The sequence below is a fragment of the Brachycentrus maculatus genome, unplaced genomic scaffold, assembly GCF_059751285.1.
Source record: "Brachycentrus maculatus isolate JH-2025_06_01 unplaced genomic scaffold, ASM5975128v1 h1tg000039l, whole genome shotgun sequence".
NCBI lineage: Eukaryota > Metazoa > Arthropoda > Insecta > Trichoptera > Brachycentridae > Brachycentrus > Brachycentrus maculatus.
This window is the reverse complement of record NW_028280793.1, coordinates 1782179-1795861: the sequence shown is the minus strand read 5'-3', so window position 1 is coordinate 1795861 and position 13683 is coordinate 1782179. Positions and strand designations below refer to the sequence as shown.

General features: G+C 31.7%; 1 protein-coding gene across 15 annotated transcripts in view; it reads left to right on the top strand.

Moving 5' to 3' along the window:
* The window catches only part of dac (dachshund family transcription factor), a 302887-nt gene that overhangs the window by 275041 nt on the left and 14163 nt on the right, over positions 1-13683 (top strand). For all 15 annotated transcript variants that reach the window (XM_088277147.1, XM_088277146.1, XM_088277141.1 and 12 more), the window contains 2 exons: positions 4936-5094; positions 11619-11945. In XM_088277147.1, the coding sequence (XP_088133273.1) occupies positions 4936-5094; positions 11619-11945 (486 nt within the window). The remainder of the gene's footprint in view (positions 1-4935; positions 5095-11618; positions 11946-13683) is intronic.

The window sequence follows — 13683 nt, the reverse complement described above, 5'->3', positions numbered from 1 at the left end:
TAGTTGTTGATTAATTAATAACATTTAGGTAATTACTTACAATGAGTCCGTTTATAGTAATTACTTCCGAATTTAGCGTGTTAGCCAATAAGCGAGCTCGTCATACACAAATTCCCTTCATTCGCGTAATAACACAGGGTTAGTGTCATTACTCCATATCTACAGCGTGAGATCTTATCACGTGATACGTCGGTATTGTAGTTACCGCGAAAGCCTTCGCGAGGAGTGGGCGTCGGGACGCCCCCCACCACTCTGGGAGCGCTCAAACCAATCGCGTCAAACCGCAATCAAATAATGCGAGAAACGGAGCTACTCTCCCTTTCACTCGTCATAAATAAAACGAAAAATGTCGAATAATAACAATACCTCTTTCCCTTTCGCTCCATCGAGGAAACCGAGGAAAAAAATCACAAACAGCTCAGGAACCCCTCACAGAAAAACATTTATCATTCCTTAGTCCTATTCGTCTGCTTGGTTCGAATGGATGTGTATTTTTACTCTAGTGCGTGTTTTGACGAACCCTTTTTTAGAGTACGTACGATTCCGCCTTGGAGGATCAAGATAAGGTTGTTGCGAGCACCTGTCTCTTTCGGTAGCCTCCCCTCCCCCGCCGCCCTCCGCTAACCCCTTGGGGTAGGCGGCCTCTACGAAGGACCGCAAGATGGCAGTCGGATTGATGAGTGATCGATGTGTATGAGTGTGCACTGGACATGGTGTTGGATGAGGCGATAAAAGCAGGGATCGCGATCGAATTTTTTTTTAAGGAATACTTTCAAAGACTATTATAATTTCCAAGAAATCCTTAATCGATGTTTCAATGTGAAATTGATGATTATTTATTTGACTGGGCTGTTTTAATTTATACTTCAAATACTATCAAATCAAACGTTCATGCTACTGTCAGTATTTTTTGAGAACAAACATGTTTAAACCTGTTTAAAAACACATTACTGAAGTAAAAATAATAGAGCCGAGTGATTTTTAATACTGCGATATATGATATTTTGGTGTTTTTTTAGCTATAAATTTATTTTCTTATTAATTGATTCGGCAGTCGCTTTGTGGTTATGTCTATCCATTTTTAATTCAAGTTTTACTTGGTATTACTTTTTATATTACTTGTTCTTAATATCAATTGTGACACGTGTGTTACGGTGTAAGAAAATGATTCGGAATCCATTGAAACATATCTTATTTTTTTCAAGAAACAGCGGTACCTACCAAGTAAAACTTTAATGAAAAATTTATTTATTTCAAGGATTTGTTGAAATTAATGAATATTTAAAGTAAAATATCGCATCACATTTTGATGATTTATCATAAAAATAATAATTAATATTTAAAAATATTTTTTTTAAATCAATAGAGAATATGTAAATTAACCTCTTAAACCGTGACTCTTAAAGAAGCATGACAAAAATTTTTTTTTCAGTAATTTTAAATTTACCCTTCAGAATTCAATCAATCAATCCGTTATGTGAAGACTTTTTAGTATAAATACTTTTTTAGTACTGATTTCCATATCGCAATTTGCAAACTTTTATACATTATTTATAAAATCATAGCTTTATTATTATCAAAATATTTAAAAAATATATATATTAAATTCATTTATAAAAACGTAACAATAAAAGGTATTGAATGCACCTGGCTAAGTGTTGACTGTTGTTTCAGTGTTAGTGAACTCAGTGTACACACATTGTGTGGGGCATGGCTGAGAAGGATAATTTTAATTTTATTTCCATAATAATTCATGGCGGACCTTGTCACGACCTAACCGAAGCCTTATGTTCCATACTCGATTGAATACATTCATACATAAAGCATACACAGCTACTCTTCAGGTATATTTTCATGGTGATTTTATCGACAGAGGTGTATTGGGCGATTAAATTAGACACATTTTTATTCACGTTAATTTTATTTATCGAAAATTGGTATATTTTACATAATTTAATAATTTCATTAATTGATTCGGCAGTCACTTTAAGACCATAGCAATCTATTTTTAATTAAAATTTTACTTGATAAATACCACTACATAAACACAGTGTTTGAAAATGATGCAGAATACATAAAATATATTTTTTTTCAATATCGATATTTACCAAGTAAAACTTAAATTTAAAAATTAAGATAAAAGGAATATCATAAAAAAGAATATCAAGATGAGAAAATTAATAAAATCTTAATTAAAATTGTGACAAAACGTGACCAATCCTGTGTTGAACCAATATTAAATCATATTATTTTTTGACATCTCATCAAAGATGAAGAAGAATATGGAAGTTTGGGCATTTACGGGGCTGACATTTATTAAAATAACTCCTGTAATTGGAGATAATCCAGATTTTGTGAACAAGTTGGACACACTCAAAATGTTGTCAATATTAAATCATTGAATCGTACCAAAACGTTACAATTTTGCAAGCTAGAATCATTTATAATGGAAATGTAACGTTTTGGTGAGGACTTCCACATATGAGATAGTTTGAGAATCTCAACAACCTTTTCGTAATTTTATTGTGACAAATATAACATAAGACTCTTATCAAATTATTTTATGTACGTGAATAAAAATGCATTTTAATATTCATTTGGCGTCTCAAAGAACATCACTAGTACACTATTGCTCCATTTCGCGAGTAGTGTGTTACATGAGTCAGGTTAGGAGAAATGCGAGATGGCTGGCGTTTTAATCTCGGCGCTAACTTGCCCCCCGCCGCTGGGAGTCTTGGGCCTTCGCCGCGGGGGGCCCCAATATCCGAGGGGCGCTTGCCCCGATTACTGTGATGTATGGCGGCATTAAGCGATACCCGGTGGCGCTTGTAAGCGGAGCCCTACGGATTATTTCGCTCTCCGTGCGTCTCTCGGCGTTAACACTTTCTTGTGATTTGTCGTTTTAATGAAATGAAAATAAGATACACATCTCAATACCCTTTTAAATCAAAGCTGTCTCGTGAATTGCCTTTTTTAAGGTAAAATTCAAAGGCAAATAAATATTTATCTTTGCAGGTTGTTAATTAGCTCATAATGAAATGGGTGGGTGGCAAACACGTTAAAAGCTTTTTTTTATTCTAAAACTAACTAACTAGCTACTGTCCTGACGAAGAGATAGGTCTCAAAACCGTTAGAGTGAAATGTATTATTCTTCTTCTTCTTCTTAATGTAGGCTTTTTGGCCTGTTTTAAAGAGGGATTAGCTTCCTGCGATGTCTATTTCCAGCTGTCAATTCATCTCTTTGGTGGTCTGTCTGGGTGTCGTCTACCTTGGGATTAGCCGTGCAATGCAATGTGGGGTTGGTTCCATTCTCCTCACATGCGTAAACAAATGTTTTCTTTTTTGCTTTCCCCACCTTACGACATATTCGTAATATCGTAGTAGTTATTTGATTAAATAACTAACATTTTTTATAACATTTTAAGTGTGTTCAAATGCTTTTTCCCAAATCCGGATTGTGTATGAGGTATATTTCATATTATTCTTTTTACTGACCAGACTTCCATAATCTTTTTCATTCATGTTGAGATGTCAAAAAAGGCATTTAATTAACATTTTGCTTATTTATTCTGTCCAAGAGCAGATCATTGCTCTGAAAAACAAATCACCCGATCGAGTCACAATTCAATCACCAAAAGTGCTAGTCACAAGTGCTCCGGTAGCAATATCGAGGTGGTCATATCTTCGGACGGATTAAAAAAGATCAAAGCCATCTCACATACCGAAATTGGCACTCAAATCGCACCGTCCTCCTTTCCTCCCATTGTTTCTTAGAGTCAATATTTGGCCGGACCGCTACCGCTCGAGGGATTCGTATGAAAACCGCCGACAAACGATGTTATTACTTTTTTTCCTCCACCGCATATTAGCTTTCGCGGATTATTTTTACTTCTCTTATGATTTTCTCTTCTTTTGATATTGTGCCGAGATGCTGTAATTGTAATCTCCGTCTCTGTCGGATAACCGTTCAATTACATTCCTGAGTGCGTAAAGAGAAGTGTTTCATCAATTTGGTATTATTTATTTATTAACGGTCTGTAAATACCCTCATACAAAATTATTGAAAATTGCTAGCACTATATTATTCATAAGAAATAATCAAAATTATGATATTTTATGCTAAACTCTCTTTAAAACAATTTATAGTTTTACAAGAAATTCACAAAAAAGCTTATTATATAAGTTTTGCATACTATATCTCAAATGATGAAAACAATGTCATACCAAATATCTGTAAAAGAGTTCGTCTTTTGCCTTATCAAAACAGTATAATTTTTTAAAAGTATTTATAAATAAAGATACATAAGTATAAATGAATAAAAAAAATTATATCCTGGATTGATTTTTAAATAAAGAAACCCATACATCATAATATTTTTTTTTACGTGATATTGCATAGAACATATATTCACTTTGTAACAGAGGAGTTTACATATATCTATATGGGTCCAAATGGAAGCCAAGAGATTCTCAACAGGAACCGGAAATATATTGCTAGCTTTCAAAGTTACATCTCGCCCACGAATCATCACCTCGTCTACACATAATTGACGATTAAGTTAACACCACCTCTATCCGACATGATACTACAGGCAAAATTAATAGGGGTCAACCAAAAATATATTGTACTATCAGCCATACTTCCAGATCTATTGAAAATGCTACCCGCACGTGAAAGGGATCAAATACTATTGCATATTTACAAGTTCCGAAAAATGGATGCAATATGGATGTCTAATAATGGACAGCATAGTGAACGTTACACAAGTGTATACTGTGATCGCTATATCCAGCCAAAAGCCAGGTCATAAGCCCTGAGATACTTAGACATCCATCTTTTTTCATTTGTTACCTTTTCAGCTATCATTGTATAAATACCATTTAAACATTTAATTAACTTTAATAATAAACTAATTTTACTTTCCTTTTTTTCAGTACTATACCAAAAGAGATTAAAAAAGGAGCGACGCGCGCGCCAACGAGCACAGGAACAACTTGAGTCCGAGATGAAACGGAGGTCGAAGATTGAAGAGGCCTTGAAGGCTTCAGGAGCCCCGGCCGAGGTCCTTCGTATAGTCACAGGAGATATCCTAGGTGAGAACAAATCACCAAAAATATACCTGAGAAGTACACTTCTCTATTTACTTCCGAAACTGTATATAATCAGCACAGTCCCAAAAACTCGGCAGTGAGATAACTCAATCACTTTTTGGCATGGTGAAAAAAACCCGTGAGCTGACCCTTTCAATGTCCCTAAATCCTTTATCTTGTGTGTCTTCATAAATAAATTTTCTTAAGTCTGTTTTATAAGGTCAATTACGTATTTGATTAAACCATTTTTTTATTATTTTTACACTATTTAACTTACTGGTTTCGATAAGAACCTTGTCATTATCAGGGTTTATTAAATTCTAAAACATTAAAATACTAAATTTTATTCTCTTACCAAAAACTTCCACGCACTTCCACACTTTTGGAGTGTGTTGGAAGCTTTTGGTAAGAGAATGTAACTGAGTATTTTAATGTTTTATAAGCCCTGATGATGACAAGGTTCTTGTCGAAACCGGTAGGTTTAAAAGTGTACTAATAATAAAAAATGGTGCTACAAAGTTTCTACGAAAAAAATACAAAAGAAATACATATTTGTATTCGTTAATTTTCATTTTTATGTAATAAAAGCTAATAAGTATAATAAGTAAATATGCTAATAAGTATAATAAGTAAATGAAGTATGTACTATTCATATGTTTAGCTCTAGAACACGGGACTTGTTTCAATGTACGTTAATACGAAACTATCGTAAAATATAGGAAGAAAAACTCACATTTTACCAAAAAAATTAACTAAACACATCTTTTTTGATAACTTTTACACATAAAGAATACGAACATAAAATATCGGTTAAAAACTTAGATACATGCAAGTTATTGCAATATTATTTACATGTGTTACCTCGATGCACCCCACAGATTGGATATTTGATTTGAAATTTCACAAGTATCCCGTAATCTGGGGTTATGAGTATTTGGGTAATTTATTCTGTGTTGAATTCTGAAACAAACAATACAATACTGTATTTTCTAAAGAAAAAAAACTCGTTCTTATTTTTTTTTTACCATATTTCCGATAACCCGTCATTTTTACAAACTTGGTCGTCCTTTGTTCCACATTAGGCCAAGTTTTCAAGATTCTACTGTATTACCATAATGAGAGAGTAGCTATTGCATTCTCCTAGTGGTTGTACAGAAATTTATAATCAAAGACTTTAACTGTGAAATTCGTAATGTAATCGACGTGAAAATGAAAAGTACTCTCTTCTTCTGTTTCAAAGCTTTAAACACCCTGTTTAAATTTTCCACGGGCTATTTTAAAGCTCTAAAGGGGTGTTTATGGGAATTATAATAAGCTACCATCGTAATATGGAGAATCTGTACAAAAGTTCTAGCTGAAAATCGAAATACATATAGCGATTTTTATTTTTATTTTTTTATCTTTTGTATGGAAAAATAACAAACGCGTCAGCAGAACCAATTAATCAAATAGATTTTGGTTTTCGTTTCAATTTGTGTTAAAAAATTTCAGAAATCATAAATGAATAATTCAATAGGCACTTGTAACAAACTGCTTAGTTCGTTCCGCATTTGTTTTAACTGAAAAATGATCGGGTTTCGTCGTTACTGACATTATCAGGCAGTCGGTAACGATGGATGGCTAGAAAAAAATTGTATGCTAAATACGTAAGGCAGAGGTTGAAAACCATATTATTTTAATAATATTACAAATTACTTATGGTACAGGTTTTTCACCCAAATCGGATGTTTTACAAACAAAATTAGACGCCTTACCAAAAAAAGTGGACGTTTTATTTTAAATTATAAAAAAATATAATTCTTGATCAAAAGCCTGTGCGCGCGATGTGTACTGAATTTTTCAGATTTTCAATACTACTTTAAATCATGAATATCTACTGCTTTGAATGTATTTTTAAAAATGTAAACATTTTTCATAAAATACAATTTGACATCTAATTTGTTTCGTAAGGCATCTAATTTGATTTGTAAAAGGTCCAGTTTGAAGTAAAAAACGTAAAACGGTCAAATTTTAAAAATGTCCAAAAAAATATAAAAAGTATATCACATCAATTCGTGATGTTTTGATGATTATTGTAGGGTTCAAATAAATTTCAGCTTAAAATATGATAAACGTCGACATAATAATAGATCATTTTTTAACTTTTTTATCTCACGATTTCACTGGTCCAACAGATTAATAGTATTATCAGCATTTTACTTGGATAATTTGAGTTTAATAAGACACAATGAGACGTTTGAACAATACTAATTCCATCTGAATGAATCGATCAACAATACGCTACAATACCACACGCGAGATGTACTCGTACACCACACCCACCAGCACAAAGTAACGCCCTAAAACTAAACGAAGGTTATCATTACTTCTAAGTTATTCTACGCTAAGTACAGTGTAGGATCAGTGCGTAGGGTACAATGAACTTCAAATTAATCTTGCCAACATTAGGTATAAACATTACACACGTATTTTATTCGCTGGCATTAAAATAAAATTAATTTTAACGATAAAACTGCTTCAGAAGTCACGCTTGCAATAAAAATAATTAGATTTTTTTTTCTTCATATTCGGATCCTTCATCACTTCCTTGTACACATAGATATATGGTATGTTTTCGTGAACTTATTCAACAGTCACCTTGTAGTAATACAATTTATCCATTTTTAATTTTAATTTTACTTGATAAATACTACTTTTTCGTATAATTTATTGTGATACATTTAAAAAAAATAGTGGATGTCTTCTTCATCTTATTAATGGCTTTTCACCCATCTTGGGTGTTATAGCCAGTGTCGAGTTCTTTTTTAATACACTTTTTACATTTGACTTTCAAGTGTTAGTAGTATTCCTGTTAGTGGGGTAGAAATACTGTTATTTAACAAGTAGAGCATAAATTTAAAAAAAAACAGATTTACTCGTTTATTACCTATTTTAAAGTTTTTTTTTTAAAACACACATCTGAGCATCCCAGGGCCAGGCTTGTTTAAGCGATCACTTCATACACTTATGTAACGTTCACCATTCTGCCATTATTGAATATCATTGCATTGTTTTTTTAAATCTATATTTAAGCAATGGTATCACACACCTTCCACATGCGTGAAGGATTTTCAATAGATTTATAAGAATGGCTGATAACGGCACCGTCATTTGAGAAATATGTGATGTGTTTATATAGCTTGCTCTATTTCGTAAGCCCTGGGACGCTCAGACATCCATTTTCATTCATTTAAAAAGAACGATAGATGTTTCACATAAAATTGATACACCTATAATATTGATATACCATCCGTAGGATAAATCATCTATGTAGTATCCGATAAAATAAATAATAATAATTATATTTACATTCTTTACATCTCAACATTTGTTGAGATGTTAAAAATATGTATAAAATAATTCCTAAGTGGAGCAACTCAAATTTCTAAACACACTTAAAATGTTGTGTATGAAATATTAAATGAACCCTTAAATGCTTAAATTTGTATATATTTTTAAAGAATAGTACCGTGATTACATTTTTTATGTACAATTTTTACAACAAGCGAAGTTGACTATTAGTTGACGAATTCTCTCAATAGATCGACGCCAGTGATGTGAATAATCTCACAATTTTATAATCAGTCTCGACTAATTTTCTTGGCATAGCCAATTAAACGGCGCTGCTTAATTACGCCCATTATAGTTAAGTGTGTATAAACATTACAGTTGAACGCTTTGATGGAGGAAATTGTAATGATTAAAAACAGTCGAATATTTAACTCGATACAGAATTGACAAGTACCGCGCGTAATATTCCGATATTAAACTGGAATTTGATAGGCAATGTTGGCACTACCTGTTCTAGACATTTCCATAAGTTGTGCAGTAAATGCCAATCATTACGCTAACCCCTGCGGCGATCTGACTTTGAAGCAAGAAGACCTCCTCAGACCGACTACCCACGCTCTTCGCTGTCGACTACCGTCGCTATTCTCCTACAAATAACTCCATCAACATTCAAAGTATGAATGGAGGCTGCAATCTTATAAATGCCTAAACCTGTCTCTAGGTATAAGGTGCAATTTATTGGTTTAAAAAAAATACTAGTGTTTTTTGTTACGATTTTTTCATACTTGGTGGTTAGAAAAACTATGTTCTTCTTCCTAATTTGCAAAAGTCATTTATTCAATTCACTCAACAAGAATTTTTTGTATTCATATATATATATATATATATATATATATATATATATATATATATATATATATATATATATATATATATATATATATATATATATATATATATATATATATATATATATATATATATATGTATATATATATATATACATATATATATTCCTAATTTGCAAAAGTCATTTATTCAATTCACTCAACAAGAATTTTTTGTATTCATATATATATATATATATATATATATATATATATATATATATATATATATATATATATATATATATATATATATATATGTATATACATATATATATACATATATATATATATATATATATATATATATATATATATATATATATATATATATATGTATATATATATATATATATATATATATATATATATATATATATATATATATATATTTAAACCATTCCTAGATCGTAGGACTGATGACCTTGCTTTCATTATATTAATCAATTAAGATTTGTGCAGATGGAATGATAGATTAATGAAGATAATATTAAAATAAATATGTTATTCGGCTTTAGGTAATTTTTTTTAAACCGTCTCTTAAAATTCTTGAAATCGTCCCTTTAAGTATCTTACCTGGGATTTTATACATTGTAGCAAATATACCTACTTATCAATACAGAAATTTGTTTTAAGATAAATATTTTATTTTGTGCTTGTGTCATTAATAAGTCAGTAGGAGAATATCTCAATACAAAACTAACAATCATCCTGTCAAACATTTTCAGGGGCACCGAATACAAAGATATCATTCAAAACAGAAGGTTTATGTTAACACATGATAAGAAATTGATTCATTTTTATAATAAACACGTTTATAAATTCACAAGACTATGAAATATTATTACATCATCATCCTGCATATAGCCATGTATTATATCGTTCACTCCTTTCAAGAACGTCATATTTCAAAAATCTTCAATTTTTTAGTTATACAATGTACATGTTTTTGGAATGCCCAGAAAATGTACTATATCCCAGCAAAAGCGGCATATTTCCAACTTAATATTTACCCGCTACAGGGCAGAAAGTATTATTTTTACATTTTGAAGAAAAGGTACTGTTTAATTATTTTTTTAATGTACTTAATATTTTTCAAACGGAGAAAAAATATTCAGGTTTTACATAAAAAAATCTGTTGCACAGTAAAAAGTTCAATAAGTGGCTTGACATTAATTTTTTATACATTGTATTATATTTTTAAACTTTAAAAACGATCTGCTGAAAAATCAAGTTTTTTATTTTATTTATGACGTTCTTGAAAGGAGTGTAGATATGTTGGTAGGCACTATAGAATGTCTTCGATATTAATTGATTCCTTGAGGTCTCGTTGACGTATTCCATTGGTTTTAGTGTGAGGTATTTTCTCCATTTCAGTCATCTGAAAGCATGACACCATTATAGCGGATGTGCGATGTTCTCGTTCACGTTAATGTATTTCTATTGAGAGGTAATTACGGAAAAAAGATACCTAATTAAATATGTACTGCCGTGTTCTGTAATATGTGCAAATAATTGACGCCTCCCATCACACAAATATAAAAAAAATTGATAGAGGTTAGAAGAAGAAGCAAAAAAATAAATTTTTTAACGATTTATAAATATATTTAAAATTATTTAATTAAGCTAGATTTTTTATACAAATTATAATATTACAATTTATATACATTTCTACGTAGTGCATAAATGCGTTTCTACTTTACAATCTTATAATTTTAACTGCGCTGAGCCATTTAAAAAAAAGACAGAGCTCTTGTGCTTAGGAGGGATTTTATTCTTATTTTTTTGTTTATTTTATAAGCGTCTTGCTAAGTAAAACCTGTAAGGAGACGTTTATTTAAATTATCAACAAAATATACAAGAATGTCTAGGAATCGCAAAAATATAACATTTAAAAGGTGAAGTACGTATCTAATCAAATAATAAGCGTGCAATCAATAGTTTACATTAGATATACCATATGTCTTGTTCATAGCTCTATTCTTGTCTAGTCTAATCTTTGTAGACTGTTGGGGTCAGCTCTCCTCGTCCTCAGGTTGTAGGTCCTTCTATCATATACAACGTCACCTAGGTCATGCCTTCGAATCATGTTGTCTTTCTGAAGCATCTATGAATTTTCTAAGAGGTATTTAGGTATTATAATTTTTTTTAAATACCCCAAACTTACATATCCAATTTCAATGGTATAGTGCAGATATCGCTTTAAAACTGTTGATTTTTTAAAAATATTTTTTAAATTTCTTATAGATAGCAAAATTTAAGACTTATGATAAAGGTACATATTGTTAACAATTATTTTATTTGATATAGATACATTGAGTAACTCCGACTCTTCGGCCCAGCGCGACAGCATCGGCAGCGGCTGCGAGTCGCAGCAGGCCAGCGCGGCGCAGCCCTGCCACGGCAGCGGGGCGGCCAGCAACGCGGGCAGCGGCGCGGGCAGCAATGCAGGTAGCGGCGCGGGCGGCGGGGCGGGGAGCGGCGCGGGCGGCGGCGGCGCGCGGCCCGGCGGCAGCCCGCCGCGGGAGGGCGCGCCGCCGCCCGGCCCGCCCGCCCTGCAGGACAAGCAGTGGAACTACCCCGCCACCACGCTCGACCTCATGTCGACCGGGGCGGCCTTCTGGCAAAACTATTCAGGTGGGAATTTTTATCATTATTTTTAAAAGCCAATTTTTACACGGTTTAGGAATTTCTCAGATTTTTTATAGACTGTCTCCCGTGTACTTCCTCGAAAAAGAGAAAAAGAAGATCATTGTCATCCGCATAACTTATGATAGAACCGAACTTTCAACGTTTAAATCGCAGTTGTAAAAAAATTAACCTTAATATCTCTCCTTCCCGTAGAATTTTTTTAACCCATGATTTCGGATTCAGACGTTTCTCGGTATGGAAAATTATTCGGACAGGATACATTTCAAAATAAGGGTATTTACTAAATAAAGGGTTTACTTAAATCAACCACGGATGCTGACGTGTGTGAATTAATTATATATATATATTTATATATATATATATATATATACATATATATATATATATATATATATATATATATATATATATATATATATATATATATATATATATATATATATATATATATATATATATATATATATATATATATATATATATATATATATATATAAATATATATATATATATATATATATATATATATATATATATATATATATATATATATATATATATATATATATATATATATATATATATATATATATATATATATATATATATATATATTTAAACATATATCGTAGTCGTACAGAATAAAATGAGCATCTAACAAAATATAAATAGTCCAGGAGGGCCATTTAAGTCAATTTTGTTTGGCAAGAAAATAAACATCATTGCAGTTTGGCATTTTTTAGTAAGTCAATATACTATTTATACTTCCAAGTTTAAAATCGCTTTGGGATTTTTTCAGGGCACTATTAAGCTTGTAAGATATCAAACAGTCAATGATCACGTTTTTGTAAACAAATGCACTTGGTCACTTTCTCCTGCACGACTAAGATATGTGTCATGGGAATAATGGTGAATGTTATATATATATATATATATATATATATATATATATATATATATATATATATATATATATATATATATATATATATATATATATATATATATATATATATATATATATATATAAAGTGATCAGTTAAACCAAATTATATCAGGTCCGAAGCCCCTAAATACCTAAAATTCCATTGCCTTCTTCATATTACTTGCGATGTCAAATTTAAAAAATTAAAAATGAAAAAAAAAAATCGTCTACGTAGTGGAAATAGTTGAAGACTTTTGTATTTAATCGATGCGTATGGGGTAATTTTGAAATAAAACAATTCATATTAAGAGAATAAATTCTTCGGCATACATTAGTTGAAAGAACTATGTACGACATACTGAACGTTCTTTAATACATTATGAAGTTTTTTCTGTATTTGAATAATCTCTTTGTTCCGCTCATAAGTCCTCCCTCGTTCGCCCAGGGGTGCAGTAGGTAGGAATCCACCCGCCCAGCTGAAGTAAGGAATTTTATTAAAAATTCGATTCGTACCCCATATCGCTCGCATAGCTTCGTTGCAAATTGCTCAGACATACGGAACGCCGGCGAAGAGAGCTCATTTTATACCTCGGTAAGTTGAAATTGATTCCAGCTTATAATTGAACCGCGGCTAGACGTACGCGAGGGTTCGAGATGATTGGGAAATAATTCCTGCCTCTCCGTCCATATTTACCAGACGAAAGCGATCAAAAACAAGGAATCTGTAAAACATAAAACGCAGAATTTAATCCGCGATCCGTCGGGGATAATTGAGCCCGTAGCGCGTCTGAAAGTGGA